At 52.0% G+C, this 17,007-nt stretch overlaps 1 protein-coding gene across 1 annotated transcript; it reads right to left on the bottom strand.

The window, feature by feature from the left end:
- Positions 1-6,043: 6,043 nt before the first annotated feature.
- Positions 6,044-14,334, bottom strand: SLC16A6 (solute carrier family 16 member 6). The gene is made up of 6 exons (XM_017812106.1): positions 14,200-14,334; positions 11,922-12,163; positions 11,193-11,336; positions 10,323-10,451; positions 8,531-9,352; positions 6,044-7,916 (listed from the first exon to the last, which is right to left on the bottom strand). Exons 2-6 carry the CDS (start codon positions 12,154-12,156, stop codon positions 7,657-7,659), a joined length of 1,590 nt encoding a protein of 529 aa, XP_017667595.1. The 5' UTR covers positions 12,157-12,163; positions 14,200-14,334; the 3' UTR covers positions 6,044-7,656.
- Positions 14,335-17,007: the final 2,673 nt, after the last annotated feature.

Here is a 17,007-nt window from a genome sequence, read left to right as displayed (position 1 = left end):
CAAAGCCTGTGAATTATCTGCTGTTAAAAGCCCACGCCAGAGTGCATCTGTATACATTAAAAAAATTACTCTTTCGAAATAGAATCGCTTCTGTGTTTTAATATTTATTTCTATTGTTTCCTTGCTCGATAAAATTGAATTTGACATAGTTCTAAAGTTTATGTCCAGTTTCCACTTCCCACACCGCCAAGTTTGGCCTCTCTGCTGTGCTGAAAGTGCTTTTTTAACCAAGGAGAACTCCACAGGTGGGTCGGGCTGCAGGGGCAGTGCCTTGTCCTTGAAGGCTGAAATTCTTGACTCACTGAAAGCTGCACAAAGGAGGCTGAATAAAAACCTTTGAGATGTGACACTGCCAGTGCAGACCCGGGGTTGTCTCAATGAAAACACTCGATGAACTGAAGCTCCAAGGTGGTTTTGTGTTTAACAGTTTGGGTGATTGTTCGCACCTGGGTTTGCTGTGAGTGCTGATGGGGCAGTGGGTTCACCTGCTGGTTCCTTTGTGATTGTGATATTGGCCAAAGCTGTGAAGGGCTCTGACCCCTCACCAACGAGGCGGGAGGAGAAGAAACAGAAATTCCTGTGCCTGCAGACTCCTTCCAAGGTACAGCTTGTTTAATGTGTATTTTTTCTGGATGGGGAATTACTGGGTGACTGAGGAGGGGGAGCTGTGCAGGGCCAGCAGTTCTCTGAGGACACGAGACTTTCTGAAAGTGTGGTTGGGGGATTTTGGGAGGGGTTTCTGTGTGGGCAGAGCAAAGCCCCTCGCTGGGTTATGAGCAGGTGCTACTGAGCAGAAAAGGGTTGTGTTTGTGAGCAGCAGGGAAGGGCTGCCTGAGTGCTGTGCCAGGGCTCACTGGAGGCTGGGATCAGACCCCTCTGGTGGCACTGAGTGGGCGGGGTGGGACATTCCCTGTGTCCCCACTCTCACCCACGGGGGATGACAGTGGGACCAGTTGGCAGGAGCCCAGTCCAGCAGAGCCCCCAGTATCCCCTGGGTGCCCCGTGGTGGGACAGGAGGTCTGTGGCCCCCGATAGCCCTGGGGTGCCCTGGCACAGGGCAGGGCTGTGCCTGGCCGGGGCTGATAAGTGTTGTGGCTGCAGCCCGGGGATGTGTGTGAGGGAGATACTGCCACGGGGTGTTTGGGGCCGGTTTTGGGTACAGTGAACCTGAGGCTCACACCAGGGCCCTGGGGCTGCAGCAGGAGGAGGGGAAGGGAGTGATTGTTTGGGGCCGGTTTTGGGTACAGTGAACCTGAGGCTCACACCAGGGCCCTGGGGCTGCAGCAGGAGGAGGGGAAGGGAGTGATTTCAGGGCAGGCAAGGAGCCCGGCAGTGTGTGGGAAGGAGCTGGCTTTTCTGGGGTTCAGCTCCAAGCTGTTGCTCCATGTTTCCAGTTTTCATTTTCCTGGTGTGCACGTTGCAGTGTTTGGCAAAGGCTGAGCTGTGCCAAAAGTGCTCCTTTCAGAGGAGCAGCAGAGGAACATCCTGTCCTGCATCCACAGGGACTCATCCCATCCCGCAGCGAACCTGGCTTCTGGTGCCAGGATGTGGAGGGCACCTTGTTCTGCTCCTCCCTCCTCTCTGTGCAAACCAGAACCTGCTTTCACTCCTGGTTCTCCAGGAGGATGCAGTGTGGGAATGTGGAAGGATAGCAGTTGCTGTGCCAGCTCCTGCCTGTGGATACAGCATCTGGAGCAGGAGTGGCCTCGTGTGTCGTGGTGTCCCCAAGTCATTGCTGTGCTCTGGCTGGGACACACGGTCATGGGGTGGTCACTGCTGGCAAAGGAAGGGAGATTGAGGACCTGTGAGGGGAAGGGTTTGGGTGGCTCTGGCCAAGGGCTTTGCCTGGAGCAGATAAGAGGCTCCAGTGGCACGTTTGTGTGAGTGGTGGTGTCAGAATTGGACCTTTTCGCGTATCTTCATCTGTCACTGCGTTACTTAGTCATTAATTTACAGTTTATACCCACTGAGGGAAACCTTCCTTCTCATCATGGCAGGGAGGTGGAGTGAGGGGCTTAGGACAGGGTGAGGGGAGTTGACCCTGTTCCCTCAATCCCAGGGTGGTGGTTGGGAGGGTGCTCAGCAGGATTTTAGGAGGGTGCTCAGTGTAGGCAGGATCATGCCCCTATTACTGTGCATGGGCAGCAGTGGGAATGGAAAGAGCCCCCCCTGGCAGTGCTGGTGCTGCCCTGTGCCCCCCATGCCTGTCTCCTGCCATCCTCCAGCCCCAGGTATAATCACAAAAATGGCCTTTGCTCTTCACTGGTGATTTGGGTCTTTGTCTCATTTTGCAACATGTGAAAAAAAAAAAAACTATCAGCCACATCACAGCAAAAGGCAAAAGCCTTGAAGTGCTAAAAATGCCTAATTTTCATAACTTCCCGTAGCACATGGAGAAACTGGTGGAGATTAAAGGGAATCAGGAGAGCAGAGGGGCAGGACTGGGGGTACCAGCCCTGCTGGGAGAGCAGGAACACAGGGTGATGCTCAGCACCCTGGTTTGCCATCTCTCAGGCTTCTTGGGGCTGGTTTGGGCTGCTCCTGTGCCAGGCTGAGCGTGGCAAGCACCCAGCAGCGGACGAAGCAGAAAAAAAGACGTTCACGACATTAATGAAAGCTCTGACAAAAGGAAGCGAAGGGAACTATTGTCTCCTTGGCCTTCTCCTCGGAGTGTCTGCGTGTAATAAGTCTTTTGGTTATGCTTGTGGCTTCTGTGACAAAGCTGTGATTTAGGGGCTGTCTGTACCGAGGCAGAGCTGCCTCGCACGGGCCAAAGTGCTGGTGAGTAATATTTTACCACAAATTGTTGTAACTGGAGCTCGTCGACTGCAGTAGGAAGGGGGGGGGATTGCATTTGATTTATTAGATGACTTACTGCAATTTGCAGAGTGAGCTTTATGCTGGTGCGGCCGCAGATTTGCAGATCCTGCAAGTAGAAGTCCATGGGAATGAAACTGGGGAGGGGGAAACTGGGTGGTTTGCTGCCAGGATGCCCAGAGGAGGCCTGGATTGGCGGGAAGCACAAGGGCATCACGGCTGCAAACTGGCTTTGGGAACCAACAGCAGCTTGGAATGCCCAAGGAGCCTTTCCTGTGTGTCTGGTGCAGGGTCCCAGTGGGAACCAGGGGTCATGGAATCATAGTCACCAGGGTTGGAAAAGACCTCCAAGATCATCAAGTCTTTGACCAAACACCACCATGTCAGTTAAACCAGAGCACTGAGTGACGTGCCCAGTCAGTCATTCCTTGGACACCTCCAGGGATGGTGACTCCCCCACCTCCCTGGGCAGCCCCTTCCAATGCCTGACCACCCTTTCCATGAAGAAATTCCTCCTGAATTTCTTCCTGAAGGGCCCTGTCTTTTGATGTGGACATCACATATAACACAATCCCTCTGGGCAGCAGCACTTGCTCCCCCAGCCCTCAAACCAAGCCAGAAGTTAAAGGGATGTTTCCCTAAACCCAACCTGTGAAGCATCTTTAGGATGAGTCTTGAAGAGGAAGGAAGGATGGGGTGGCTGCTGCTGGGCTTGCATCACTGTGAGAATTCAGGTCATGTTTACTACAGGCAGCTGGAACACGATGATCTCAGATGGTAACAAGTAACATCTGAAGGGACGCGTTATAACATTCAGGCTGTTTTGTAAGCACCTACTTTGCTTTCTTTCCAGAACCAGTTGAGCTATTTTTAAAGATTCATTTGTCCCCTTAAGAACCTGGTGTCAGCTTAGCTAAAATAAGTGCAAAAAGAACAAGAGGCTCCCCTTCCTTTTAATTTCAAATGGAAAAAGTGGGTTTGTCTTTTGGTTGTTTTTTGGGTTTGTATTTTTTTTTTTTTTAAAGACCCCAAACCAACAAACAACCCCCCACTTTCCAGCTTCCTTTCTGCTTTAGAAAGGACAGATACCTACGGTCTGAGGGCTTCTGGCCTCCCCCAAGCTGACCTTGTGTAATTTCCTCTATTTACATTTGGCTGTCACTGGCCTCATTGACTGCAAGAGTTTATACAACCCTTTTGGAGAGGAATAGCAAGGACTGCTGAAGCAAGTCCTGCCCCACATTCTCCTCTTATTTACCGTGGTACAAAGTAGACATGCAGTGCTACTTGAATAAATATGTTCTTATCCTATTTTGTTCTGGCCTTAATGCCTTTGTACCAGGATAACAGAGAAGGTCACGGGCAATTAATGTAAACCAGGTGGGAAAAACGACTCTAAAATCTTTCTGTGCAGGCAGAGACATCTGATAGTGCCACAGTTAAATGTTGCTTTTATTTATGTGAACTGTGTGCAACCTTTGTAACGCCTTTTTCTGAGGGGGTTGTTTTTGAGGAAACTGTTGCAAATAATGTTTGTTCACTGCTGCAGTTGAGTCAGAGTCAAATTTGGACAGATTAGCTTCCCGAGACTTTGGTATTTGTGCTGGAGTCTGCCCTGCTTGCATGCACGGATCACCTCTGTTCTAGGACTTTTGCAACCAGAACAAAAACAGATCGTACTTAACACACATCAGCGGCTGTGATGATTCCTTCAGCAAGTAGTTCATTTGCAAATCTAATGCATGCAGTGATATTTGGGCTGTGGCAGTTGCTCCTTGGAGGGTTTGGTGATGTTGGGAGTCGCAGGGTAAGCGGGGAAGGGCGTCTCTCTCTGGCGTAAAAAGAAATTAGGTTTGAGGGAGAGAAAATTGCTCCTTAGTGCGACTGTTCTGCTATTTAGTGGCTTTTTTTTTTTTTAAGTAGATTTTCTGATACACAAGTTGCTTAGCCCGGCATGGGGAAAGTATTCAGCAATTCAGAGATGATAAAATAATTACATGATTGCGTGCTTCTTGAAGGCACGAGGGTAATGTTCCTAAGTGCCACCAATTCAGGCACCACTCAGGAAAAGAAAAGGCTCCCTCTAATCAGGGCTCCCCGGGTAAGAGTTTACAAGAGCACCCTTGAGGTCAGCACTAATCCGCAGCTTCCAGGCAGCTCATTTAAAGAACTCGGATTGCCCAATGTGCAGGGAAAGCACAGCCACTTCAGGCTGGAGAAGTGGCATTGTGACAGCCACGCTGGGAGAGCACTTTGGGAGGGGATGCAACGGGCTTGATCCCGCAACAAACCCGCAGGGAGAAGGCTTTGGGACACCCCAGGGATGGAGAAGAGGGAGAGGAGGAAAGTTTCTTCACTGTGTTTATTATTAAAAAAAAAAAAGGGGGAGAAAAAAAACCCAAGAAAAAAAAGAAAGAGTTTATTGCAAGTCTCAGTGTTTAGAGTATTTCCAGAGTCCACTGGGTACGTTACAAACAAATCAGTAAATCCTGCTTGTGGGTCTGCTGCGCCCGCACACACACATACTCATCACTCGCTCCCCTGCTCGTGCTGCTACACAGACAGGAACAGAAATGGACTGTGAGGTCAGTGACATACATATTATTTGATCTGTATTGGAAAATGTTGTAAAAAAAAAAAAAACAAAAAAACAACCAAACCTAAGTTACAGTAGAACCTCGCAAATCTGCAGAACAGGGAGCTTCCACACACACGCAAAACCTGGAGGCCTTATTTCCACTTCCAAGCAGTTGGAATAGCAAAGTGCTGTAGTGAGGTCTCGTGTCACAAAGACTTCAATAACCTTACAATTACAGGCTACAGAACGTTTACCAAAACGCTTGAAGTATCATAAATTAAAACAATAAATAAAAAAAAAAAAAAAGCACATCTTTTTAACGCGACGTGGTTATTTGTTCGTTAATCACTGATTTTCACACAACTCTTAGTTCTCTGTAAGGGGGGGTCTTCCAGTCCTGGGTGCAACGCAGCGAGGTTCTGCTGGCCGTGATAAAGTGCTGAGGCAGAGGAAGGACGCGAGACCATGGGTCTCGGGCAGTGAGGATGAATTGCTCCAGCCACTTGCAAGAGTGCCTGTTTCTCTTCTTTTTTTTTTTTTTTTTTTTCTCTTTTTTTTTTCCTTTTTTTTTTTTTTTTTTTTTTTTTTTTTTCCCCCGGACATCTAAGACAGAAAAAAAAAACAAATCAAGCACCTTCCCAAAAAGAGGTTGTTCTCTTTTTTTTTTTTTTTTTCTTTTTTACACAGATTGTCCCACATTTCTTATGGCTGGTAAAACACAGACAGGTCAGCGTAGCAGTTAATGGATGATGCCACTTCCACTTGAAATACACAGAAATGGTGGTTTGGCTTTCCTTCCAAACCGAAACAGACTTGTTTGATTTGTCCCCCTGAGTTGCCTAGAGGCGAGAAGATGCATATAGGTGGGGTAAGCAAGCTCGTGTCACCGTGAGCAGGAATCTCTCCTGTTAAGACTAAATGAACAGCTCCTCCGTTGTCTTTTGTCGTTCCCTTTGTGCCATCGAGGTGCACAGGCTCCACTTCGCTTCTCACCGATGTCAGCAGCAAAAAAAAAAACGAAACAAAGCCTCTTGCTGCCTTTGGGGGAGCAGGGAGAGCTGGGGAAGGGGGTGCAGCTCGGCCCGGCCGCCCCGTGACCCCACAGATGTGGGGAGTGAGGGGCTGGGTGACGTGGGGGTCCCACATTCCATCGGGGATGAGGCAGAGGTTTCCTGGTGCACCTGTGAGCGAGGGGTTTGGGTACATTAAGACACACTGGGCCAAATCCTCCCTGCGGGGTGGGCTGGTTCTGCAGTGGTGCCACGTCCACTGGCACCTGCTGAGCCTTTTTCCGTGGAAAGAGATGCTGGATCTGTAGTTTATTATTTTTTTTTCCTTTTTAAATAACTGGGTTACTTAAGACTTACCTATTGAAAACAGCTACACTTTATGCTGTAAAAGTAATTTCCCCAACAATTTCACAAGCAATACAAGATAGGCATTGAAGAGAATGATGTAAAGACAGCTTTCCGTTATGCAGAAGATCATTTTTCCTCTCCAGTTATTTAAGCTAACCTCCTTTAACAATCTCAGAATAAATTAATAAATACTAGTTAAATTAGAAACAGTACATCAGATCTGACTATCAATAGAAAACAGTTCTAGGGATCCCAATCAGGAGAAGAAAAATGATCTCAGGAAAATACGTGCAGTAAAAACTGGCCATAAAGAGACACGGAGCCTTTGATTTCCCAGCATTTGTGACATTCAAGTTAAGATCATTAGCAATGGTTTCTAAGTGTCAGCTATCTAGCCTAGCCTCCTCCTCAAAGCTAAAACATGAGTCTGTATCCCTCCAGAAGAAGATTCAGTTGGCTACTGGTGGTGTATGAAATGCTTGTCTCCAGTTTGTATCATTGGTTTCTGGTCTGTGTGGAATTTGTGCTAGGGGATGGGTGACAGTCAGAGGCTGAGCTGCTTCTGCTGTTGCTGTTGTCAGTATTTATGGGATCAGTTGAACCTTTACCTATGCTTGTTATCAGGAAAGCAAGAGTGTGCATCACATCTTCATGCTAGACAGGAGTTATTTTTACGTGGCTATCCGTATTTTTTATGGAGCTTTCCATTGTTGGTTAAAAAAGTTCTGTCTAATATTTAACAAAAAAAAAAAAAAAGTTGTTGGTAGCAACTGTTCACATTTAAAATTTCACATTCCCTTTAGAATGTAGTTTTAAAACGTGGAGCAGAGCTGACATTTTCCCCAGCCTTACGCCGAGTACATTAGATGGAGAAAGGAACAGAGTTTGTTTTTGTTTTTTTTTTTATACCACGCTGTCAGAGCCTTTTCCTGAATTTTCTGCTTTTCCAATATCCATGTCTATAAAGTCATCTGGTAATTCTGGTGGGGGCCCTGGTGGGCTCTCCTCCACCTGCTGCTGCTGGTGGTGGTGGTGGTGGTGGCGGCGGCACAGCCCAGTCTTGCACGGCCTCACCAGGGCCAGAAACACGGCCCCCAGGACCATGCCAGCAGCACAGGAGTAGAAGGCTGAGCTGTAGTTCTTAGTCGTATCCACTAAGACACCTACAAAAAACAATCACAGCAGTTAGACCCAGCCAACTCCCCTCTCCCCTGCCCAGCTGTCCTTCCTGCAGATTTTTAATCCTGGTGCCTCTGCATCACTTCATCTGCAGGCAGAACGCAGTGATAAACAGATGCCACTTTACAAAAGTAAACCCACTGTGTTCAGGGGTACGTGGTGTCATCTTCAGGCAAGTCAGAAGCCTCTGGGCACCGCAGGGACTCTAAGCCCGAGATGCATCAAGCATCTGTTTGTTCTGATAGAGACTTCCCCTCTCTGCAGTGTGTGGCACAGACACAGGCACAGCAAGAGGGATTCGCCTCTGCTGGTCGCTAGAGCCTGAAGTGATGCCAGGTTTGGGTTTCTAACAGGATCAGGGTAGCACTGCAGTATTTCCCTTCCCTCTGAGGTTCCTCAGTGGAGACTGCCTCATCCGTGGGACTCTGCAGAGCTGCATTGCAGCAGTCTTCTGGCTCCCAGAGTCTCTAATAGTAGTTGCAGGGCTCTTAGGATAGTGCTGTGATTAGCGCTGCCAGAACCCTTTCTAGGCAGAGATCAGCACCAACAGCCGTCAAACATTTCAAAAAACAAATTAAGATCAAAGTTTGAGAGTTACCTGCAATGGGTGGTCCAGCCAACCCAGCTAAGCTTTGAATGAAGACGTAGACTCCAGCTGCAGAAGACATCTTTTCAATGCCGACCACATCGTCTTCTGCCAGGAGGGGAATATGTGTGCCCGCCACCGTGCCGAGCATGAACCCAAAATAAATGCTACATGTCATCAAGCCCCAGAACTCGGAGGCAAAAGGGAAGGCAAACAATGCTACAGACAGCAGGATGACACAGATGAGTTCGATGTAGATCTTGCGGATGGGCTTCTTGTTGAGAACCCAGCCAGCAAAAATCCTCCCGAAGACCTCGGCGATGGCCATGGCCGACAGGATGTACGCCGAGTGGTCCTTGCCGATGCCCAGGCTGAGACTCAGGGGGATGATGTAGAGGGAGGGAGCGAAGAAGCCCAGGGTTGCAAACAGGCCAAAGAATGCATAACAGATAAAGCTATAGTCTCTCATCACAGAGAAGTCCAGTAGTTTGGTTTTTGGTTCTGGAGGGGTGCTGTTATTTTCAACGGGAATCTGTCCGTGTTGCTTTGGTTCTTCACTTTTCGGCTCTGCTTTGGTTTTTCCAGGCACATTGCTGGGTGAGGTAGTTATATCGACTCCTGAGTCTATGGACTCTATTGAGGTGCATGTTTGCTCATTTTCAAGCATGTACTTTGTCTCGGTGGACTCTTCTGGAGGCTGTGCTTTCACTTCTTCTTGCTCTTTGATGATGATGGGTCGCAGCAGCGATCCGCAGACGGTGATGCCAAGCTGCAGCACCCCGACAGAAAGCAGGCTGTATCTCCAGCCAATCTGCTCCTTCAGAGCTGTGATTGCTGAGGGAAGAGGGCAAGAGGAAGAAGAAAGTGTAACTAGGAAAGCCTGCAGTTACATCAAGGAGTTGAATTTACAGCCGGGGAAGTCACTTTGAGTTTTACCACTGGAAGGTTCCAGGCACCTTGGCTCTGCAAAGGCTGAGCAGGGGGTCCCTCCTGCTCAGGGGTCTGGCACCCACCTTCCTCCCCTCAGCTGCAGCAGACAAAAGCTAGAAGCTGTGTTTACCACCTGGCTAGCAGAAGCCACCCTCTAGGCAGCCCCTTCTGAATTTGGGGGTGAAGGGGGTGTTATTTTTAGTGAAGGAGCGCAAACTCAACACTTGAGTTTCCTCTCTCAGCTGACCCCACCCTGAAACCAGCTGCCAGAGGAAGTCCCTGAGCCCTACTCAGAGGTGCATGTCACTGCTGAATTACCAGCCTTCACGTGCAACCAAAGCAGCTTTGCACCGGGGATTAGCTGAAAGCACACATGCACAGCAGGACCACCTGAGCAGCCAAGGACAGGCAGTGACAGGGACATGCTGCCTGGGGACAGGTCCCCAAAAGGCTGGAGCAGCTCAGCAGCCAGTGCTAAGCACAAGCCCACTAACCTTTAGGGGCAGTTATGTGTGCACTGTGTGTGTTTTAAATAGCTGAAGTTTCTCTGTCTTATTTTTAGCCTGCCAGATCTATATAGGGAGCCCATCGGGCTGTGTATCAGCCAGGCATGTCCTGCGCTGGCAGATCCCGCTGGGGACGGCTCGGGCAGTGTTAGAGGCAGTGTTAGACCTGGCTCTAGGATTATTTGTCACCCTGCCTGCAGGGCACGAGTGCCATGGGCACATGAGCAACAACCTGTGGGCTTTAGCAGGTCCCCGGGCACCAACTCCCTCAGTCCCCTCTGGCTCCCATTTGCTTGGGAAAAGGAGAGGGGAGCAGTGCTGAGCTTTAGGCGTGCACATGTGAACTCCCAGCACGTGGGCAACTGTACCTGGTGCGAAGGAGAAGACGGCGAAACATTCCCCTGTAGATGCCACTGCTGTGACCAGCGAGCGCCTTTTGTCAAAATACTGTGATAAAATGGTGACAGTCGGGAGGAAGGAGAGGCAGTATCCAAGGCCTGTGAATAAATGCCAAAAATTGCCATAACAACAAGTAAAGGAGGGGGAAACACCGATGCAAGAACACCTTAAGTCGGCTTTCCCGGTTGGTGATTACACAGTATCATTTCGGCCAACTCAGCAAGTCACCCTGGAAGAAAATCATTGGGGAAACCAGAATGTTACTTTTTTTGTAAATTGGAGGGGGGAGGAAAGAAAAAGAAAAGAGGAAAGTAAAAACCCAAGAGACCCAGCCTCCCAAACCTGCCAGATAATGCCTTCTGCTACAAAGCAGCCAGGGGGGTCCACTTTCAGGACCTCATCTGCCTAAAGAGTTTGAGGCTGTAGCAACTGTTCCCCTAAGCAAGGCAAGCTCCTGGACACAGATGGGAGCAGGACACCCAGACCAGGCTGGAGAGGGGGAAAAGTATCAGGAAAAGAAAAAAAAGAGACAGAGGCAGAGGTTAAGAGGATCTGACCCCACGAGCAGTTTGGTCTCCCCAGCGATCCCAGTCCATGAGAAGCGTCCAGTACAGCTGCACGAGCACAGGACCACGTCCCAGGGTGGTCCCCAGGGTGAGAGGGTAGAAAGCCAAGCCCAGAGCCCAGCTTAACCCCCCTCCCAGGAGGGCGAGGTCAGCTCCGGAGGGGCAGCAGCGTTAAGCACTCCCCCTGTCACGGGGGGTAAAACCCCCGTGGTTTGCGGGAGGCTGCGGGAGAGCACGGGGAGCGTTGGCCAGGTAGAGCAGAGGATGACTCACCGGAGATGATGCCGATGGTGACATACATGTCCACGACAGAGCGGGCGAAGGCGGCGATGACCATCCCGGTGCTGATGAGCAGCCCCCCGGCCATCACCACCAAGCGGTGACCGAAGCGGTTGCTGAGCACCGTCGACAGAGGAGCTGGGGAGGGAGAGAGCCCTGGTCAACACCCAACGCAGCAGCTTCACCAGTCACGTCTCCTTCAGAGGCTCTTCTCACACTCCTGCCCAGGTCCCCCTGCTGTGCCACCTCCCCGCACAGCACCGTGTCACCCCGGGGCCATCCTTGGGGTGCTGCACAGCTCTCGTGGCACTTAGGACGTGCTAAAAAAATCATCACAAGAGACTTAAAGACGAGTGCATGGGAGCCTGGGACAAACCTGCAGCCACATCCCCAGACACCAGCGGATTTCAGCAAGGCTCCAGCTGCTTCTAATCCTTTTCACTGCAGAGTTTGGTTTCAAAACCCCGGTTTTTGCCCCTTGCTGGTGAGACCTGAACAGCCGGGCCAAGGCCAGTGACATGGACCATGTCCCTGCACCATGCAAGGACATGAGTCAGGGCTCAAAGGGTGAGACAGACATTTCTTAGCATTTCATGAAGCCTCTGAGCTTTATGGCTGTTATTTAATTTATAGTGGAGCCATTAGAGGCACGAAAGTCACGGGTGCCAGGTCCTTGTTTGCTGAGTCAGCAGTACGGCTGCCCCTTGCACCTGCTCCTCTTACCTGTGAAGGTCTGCACAAACACACATATGGATATTATCCATGATATCCTGCTGTTGGTTTCGTCAAAGCTTTCCATCAGATCATTGAAGAAGACTCCAAATGATTTTATGATGCCGTATGTCAGGGCTTCCACAACAAAGAATGCAAAAGCAACTGTCCAGCCCCATCCTCCGTCAGGCACTTTAGTATAAACGTTTGCAGAGGTGCACGGCATTTTTACAGCTTTGACCGTCATTTTGGACCTGGAAAAGAGGGGACAGGGAGCCAGGCATGAGTTTAAGCTGAATTTTGTTGAAAGAGGCACAGTCTAGGAGCTGCAGCATTCCCGAAGGCACCACGAGCCAGTCCCTGTGCTGCTGAGGGATTAAACAGAGGAGCTGGGCTGATACTTCTGCCTCTGTCACCCCACGGGCTCCTCCCTGATGGTGCCCTGCGAGCCCAGGACCAGAAACTCTCAGCTCAGCACTCGGGCAGGCTGTTCCCAGCAGCCAAGCCCGGGAGCTGTCATCTGTCTGTCGGTGTGAGGGGGTGGGTGGGTGCAGTTCGTGAAAGATCCACCGCAGAACCCAGTGTGGGCTGGTGGAGCTGCAGGAACTCCCCGAGGCACCGTCCTCCCCCCTGCACCCCCTGCCTGCCCGGTGACACCTCGGTGACACCCATTTGCCGCAGGATCAGTCAGTGACAGAACCCACTGTCACATGTTGTGGTGTCCAGAATCCTGCAGCCGCTGGCTCTGGGATGACAGGAACTCCTGGGGAGCTTGTCTGCCCCCAAAGCGGCAGCTCAGAGCTGCCCACACCTCAAAACAGGGGGTGGGGACAACCCCCTGCTGCCACCAGCTCCCCTGCAGCCCTTGGGGCCACTTACACCCCCCAGGGATTGGGGGCTGGAGGGGATCACCCCGTATGACAGGGGGGTCTCTTCAGCCCTTCTCCATGTCACCAGGGGCTGTGGGTGTGCAGGGGCAGCTTTTGTCCCACATGGAGCTCCTTGTGGAACTCCAGCGCTGCCACAAGTCTGCAGGGGGACAGTGCCAGGGTCAGTGCCATGCCTGCATGGGGGGGAGGACAGCGCCAGGGTCACAGTCCTGGGGTCACTGCTACACCTGCCCAGGGAGGGGGACAGTGCCGGGGTCACCGTGCTGGGGTCACTGCCACACCCGTGCGGGGAGTGCCAGTGTCACCGTGTCACCTGCGTGGGGGGACACGGCAGTGCCGGGGTCACGCCCCAGCGCTGGCTCCCAGCAGCCACCCCAGGGCAGGGACCGAGGGGCGGCCGCGGGGGTCCCTCCCGGGGGCCGCCCCGGGCACCGCGCGGACCCGGCGGCTCTTTGCGCGTTCTCCCCCCGCGCCGCCGGCCCCGGCAGCCACCAGGCATTTCCCTCCTCCATTTTCTGCTCAGATCTCCTCGGCACCGCGTTCTCGGCGCACGGAGCCCGAGCGGCTCCGGCCACGCCGCCCCAGCCCCCCCCCGCCCCGGGCAACTTCTCTCGGCGGACCAGGCGAGTGCGAGACACCGGCGCCCACCGGGAGCTCGGCGGGGGTGGGAGCCCACGCGAGGGGTCCCTGAGCGGGGCAGGGGGGTCCCCGCAGCCCGCGGACCCCCCGTGCGTTGCTGCATGGCGGGTGCGCGGCTCCCTTGGGATCCTTTCTCCCAGGGATGCAGCGAGGCGTGGGCTCCTGCATCCCTGCGGTGCTGCTCTGCTGCAGCCCCGCGCCGGGGCGAGGGGCACGGGCGGGACCCCCGGCGGCGGCCCGAAGTTTTGTGGGAAGTGCCTGGAGACCCCCGAGAAGGGGGACGGGGCTGCCGTGAATTTCTGTGTCACCGCACGAGGAACTGGGGGAGAGTAGGTTTAGGAGGAAGCACGCTTAGGAACAGAAAGGAGGGAAAAAAAAAAAAAAAAAAAAAGGAAAGGAAAGGAAGAAAAACCAACCCCGAAACCGCAAACCTGGGGCGTGCGTTTTGTACGTTTAAAGATTAAAAGAAATGGCGATGGAGGGGGGAAAATAGCTGAAAATTAAGAAGCCGGAGCGCGCAGGGGCCCGGCGTGGCCCCCCCTTCCCTGCATCACTTTCCCAACATTTCAGCCCTGATTCCTGCATCGCCGGGGCCGCGGGCTAAAAATACAGGGATGCGGACGAGGGGAGAGGGGAATAATGTTTAAAAGAGGCCAAAAATGAGAAAGGGGGGGTAAAAAAAAAAAAAAAAAAGAGAGAGAGAGAGAGAAACAAAGCCCTCCCCCACCCCGCTCCCCCGGGAGGGAGGGAGCCCCACTCACCCGGTGCTGCGGCGGGGTCAGGGGCTGCCCATGGCCCGGGGAGGGCGAGCGGGCGGGCGACCCTCGGCGAGGAGGCGGCCCCCGCTGCCCCGCCGGCCGCTGCTGCTCCCGCTGCCCGCGGCGGCGGCTGCTGCTGCTGCTCGGTGCTCGCTCCCAGCCCTTATATACCGGCTGGAGCCGGTCTCCGCCGGCGGCTCCGCAGCGCCCATGTGCGCGGCGCCGGGCCCGGCTCGCCCCAGCGGCGGCACCGCGTGTGCGGGGAGGGGCGGTGCAGGCGGCGGGAGCGGCTCCCCCCGCTCCTCCAGGGACACAGAGAGAGAGAGAGACAGAGGGAGATCCCCCAGCCAGCCCCGCACCTGCCGCAGGGACCCGCGCCCCGCGGGGAGCAGGTGCCCGAGCGGGTCCCCGGGATGCGCCGCTGGAGCATCCCCGCGGATGGGGAGAGCACATATGGAAGTACCCCCGCCCTGAGGGTGCCAGAGTGTCCTTGCCCCCTTTGGGTGCAGGGCATGATGCGTTTTTAGGGGAAACATGTCCTTCAGTTTGTGTTTTTAGGGAAAACGTGTCCCTTCATTGCATTTGTAGAGGGAACGTGTTTCTTAGCTGTGTTTTTAGGGAAAACGTTTCCCTTCGTTGTGTTTTTAGGGAAAAACGTCTCTCTGCCTTGAATTTTTTAGGGGAAACCGCCTCCCTTAGTTGTACTTTTAGGGGAAAGCATCTCCCTTAGTTGAATTTTTAAGGGAAACCAGTCACCTTTAGTTGTATTTTTAGGGAAAAACGTGTTCTTTAGTTGCATTTTTGAGGGAGAACATCTCCCTTGGTTGAATTTTTTAGGGGAAACCATCTCCCTTAGCTGCACTTTTAGGAGAAAACATCACCCTCGGTTGAATTTTTAGGGAAAAAGGACTCCCTGAGTTGAGTTTTTAGGGAAAAAGGTCTACCTTGGTTGGATTTTTAGGGAAAAACATCTCCCTGTGTTGAATTTTTAGGGGGAAACCATCTCCATTAGTTGCATTTTTTTCAAGGAGAAAACATGTCCTTTAATTGCATTTTTTTTAGAGGAAACCATCTCCTTTAGTTGCATTTTTAGGGAAAAACATGTTCTTTAGTTGCATTTTTTAAAGGAAAACATCTCTCTTAGTTGTACTTTTAGGGAAAGACATTTCCCTGGGTTGAATTTTTAGGGGAAACCGTCTCTGTTAGTTGCACATTTAGGAGAAAACATGTCCTTTAATTGCATTTTTTAGAGGAAACCATCGCCTTTAGTTGTATTTTTAGGGACAAACATGTTCTTTAGCTGCATTTTTAAGGGAAAACACCTCCTTTTGTTGCGTTTTTAGGAGAAAACATCTCCCTTGGCTGTACTTTTAGGGGAAAGCATCTCCCTTGCTCGAATTTTTAGGGGAAAGCATCTCCCTTAGTTGCATTTTTTTAGGGAAAAACATCTCCCTTGGTTGACTTTTTAGGGGAAAGTGTCTCTCTTAGTTGCATTTTCAGGGAGAAACATTTCCCTCAGTTGCATTTTTAGGGGAAACCATCTCCTTTAGTTGTATTTTTAGGGGAGAACATCTCCCTTATGTAGGGAGCTTAAAAAACAGGGATTTGTGAGTCAAACTGGAAGTAGGAGAGACCGAGTCACCACCTACATGGATGGGGAAGGGAGCAGAGGTTCAGTCCCTAATCATAGAATATCCTGAGTTGCAAGGGACTCACAAGGATCATGGAATCCAACCCCTGGCCCTGCACAGGACACCCCCACAATCCCACCCTGTCCCTGAGAGCGCTGTCCAAACCCTCCTGGAGCTCTGGCAGCCTTGGTGCTGTGCCCACTGCCCTGGGGAGCCTGGTCAGTGCCAACCACCCTCTGGGGGAAGAACCTTTCCCTGACATCCAGCCTAACATCTGGCACGGAGAGCACAGGGCAGGGTTTCTTCCCGTGCCCAGCAGTGCTTGGCAAAGAGGGATGGAACTAAAGCAACTAACTTAAGTCCTCTAAATTTCCTTGAAATCGGTAAAAAGGAGGAAAAAACCTGACAGCACTGGGGCTCGCTGTGCCACAGCCACTGCTGCTGCTGCATCCCAGTGCAGCAGATGGATGCTGCCAAGGGGTTTTGGAGCCTTGCACCATTCCTTGTGGCTTGTGGGCCAGTGACTTTTACCTGCAGGGAATAGCAGAGGGCTCAGATTGGGACAGTGAGCAGACCCCTCCTCACCTGCCCTCCTGGGGTCTGCCCACTGTGCTGGCCCGGGACCCCACCACAAATTGCTGTGGGTTAATGTGGAACCCGGGGATCCTGGTTCACACCCCTGGAAACAGTATCCAGGTTAAAATGTTCCTTCAGTGCAAGGGCTGCTGTGTTTGGTTTGGCTGGAGTCCCTTCTCCTGCTTTTCCCTTCTTTTGTCACAATGGGATGGCTAGTGGGGTGGCAGAGCGAAGGGCAGGGGGGGCAAAATTCTGCAAATCTCCCAAAATGAGGCAAACTAGCTACTGCTTTCGTTTGGGAACTTTGGGAAAGCTGCTGCTGGTTTCTCACAGCAATGCTGGTTCAAGAGCCACTGCCTCCAGCAAGTGCTGGAGGGATGTTCCAGCAGCTTCACTCCTCACAGTCCCTAAACAGGCTGAAATCCATCTGAAATCCAAATACTCAGCCATGAGACTGTGTCCTGTGTGTCCTTGGGAACCTCGTATCACCCTGTCCCACAGGAAGACCCCTTCTTCCAAGGAAACCCAAGGTTCCTCTGAGGTGGTTGCCCTTTATCCATATCTTGCCTTTCAGGGGCACAGATAAAGGGTGACCACCCCTCTG

The sequence above is a fragment of the Lepidothrix coronata genome, unplaced genomic scaffold (assembly GCF_001604755.1).
Source record: "Lepidothrix coronata isolate B3197 unplaced genomic scaffold, Lepidothrix_coronata-1.0 Scaffold34, whole genome shotgun sequence".
NCBI lineage: Eukaryota > Metazoa > Chordata > Aves > Passeriformes > Pipridae > Lepidothrix > Lepidothrix coronata.
The sequence above is the reverse complement of the archived record's forward strand: the minus strand, read 5'-3'. Positions and strand labels throughout refer to the sequence as shown.

What these genes read in the sequence shown, in the direction of transcription:
- SLC16A6 (XM_017812106.1), bottom strand. Translation starts at nt 12,156, where the DNA reads ATGACGGTCAAAGCTGTAAAAATGCCGTGCACCTCTGCAAACGTTTAT. An exon ending in CACCATCGGCATCATCTCCG is followed by an intron (nt 10,452 to 11,192) that starts GTGAGTCATCCT and finishes ATTTATTCACAG; the next exon opens with GCCTTGGATACTGCCTCTCC. An exon ending in CGTCTTCTCCTTCGCACCAG is followed by an intron (nt 9,353 to 10,322) that starts GTACAGTTGCCC and finishes CTCTTCCCTCAG; the next exon opens with CAATCACAGCTCTGAAGGAG.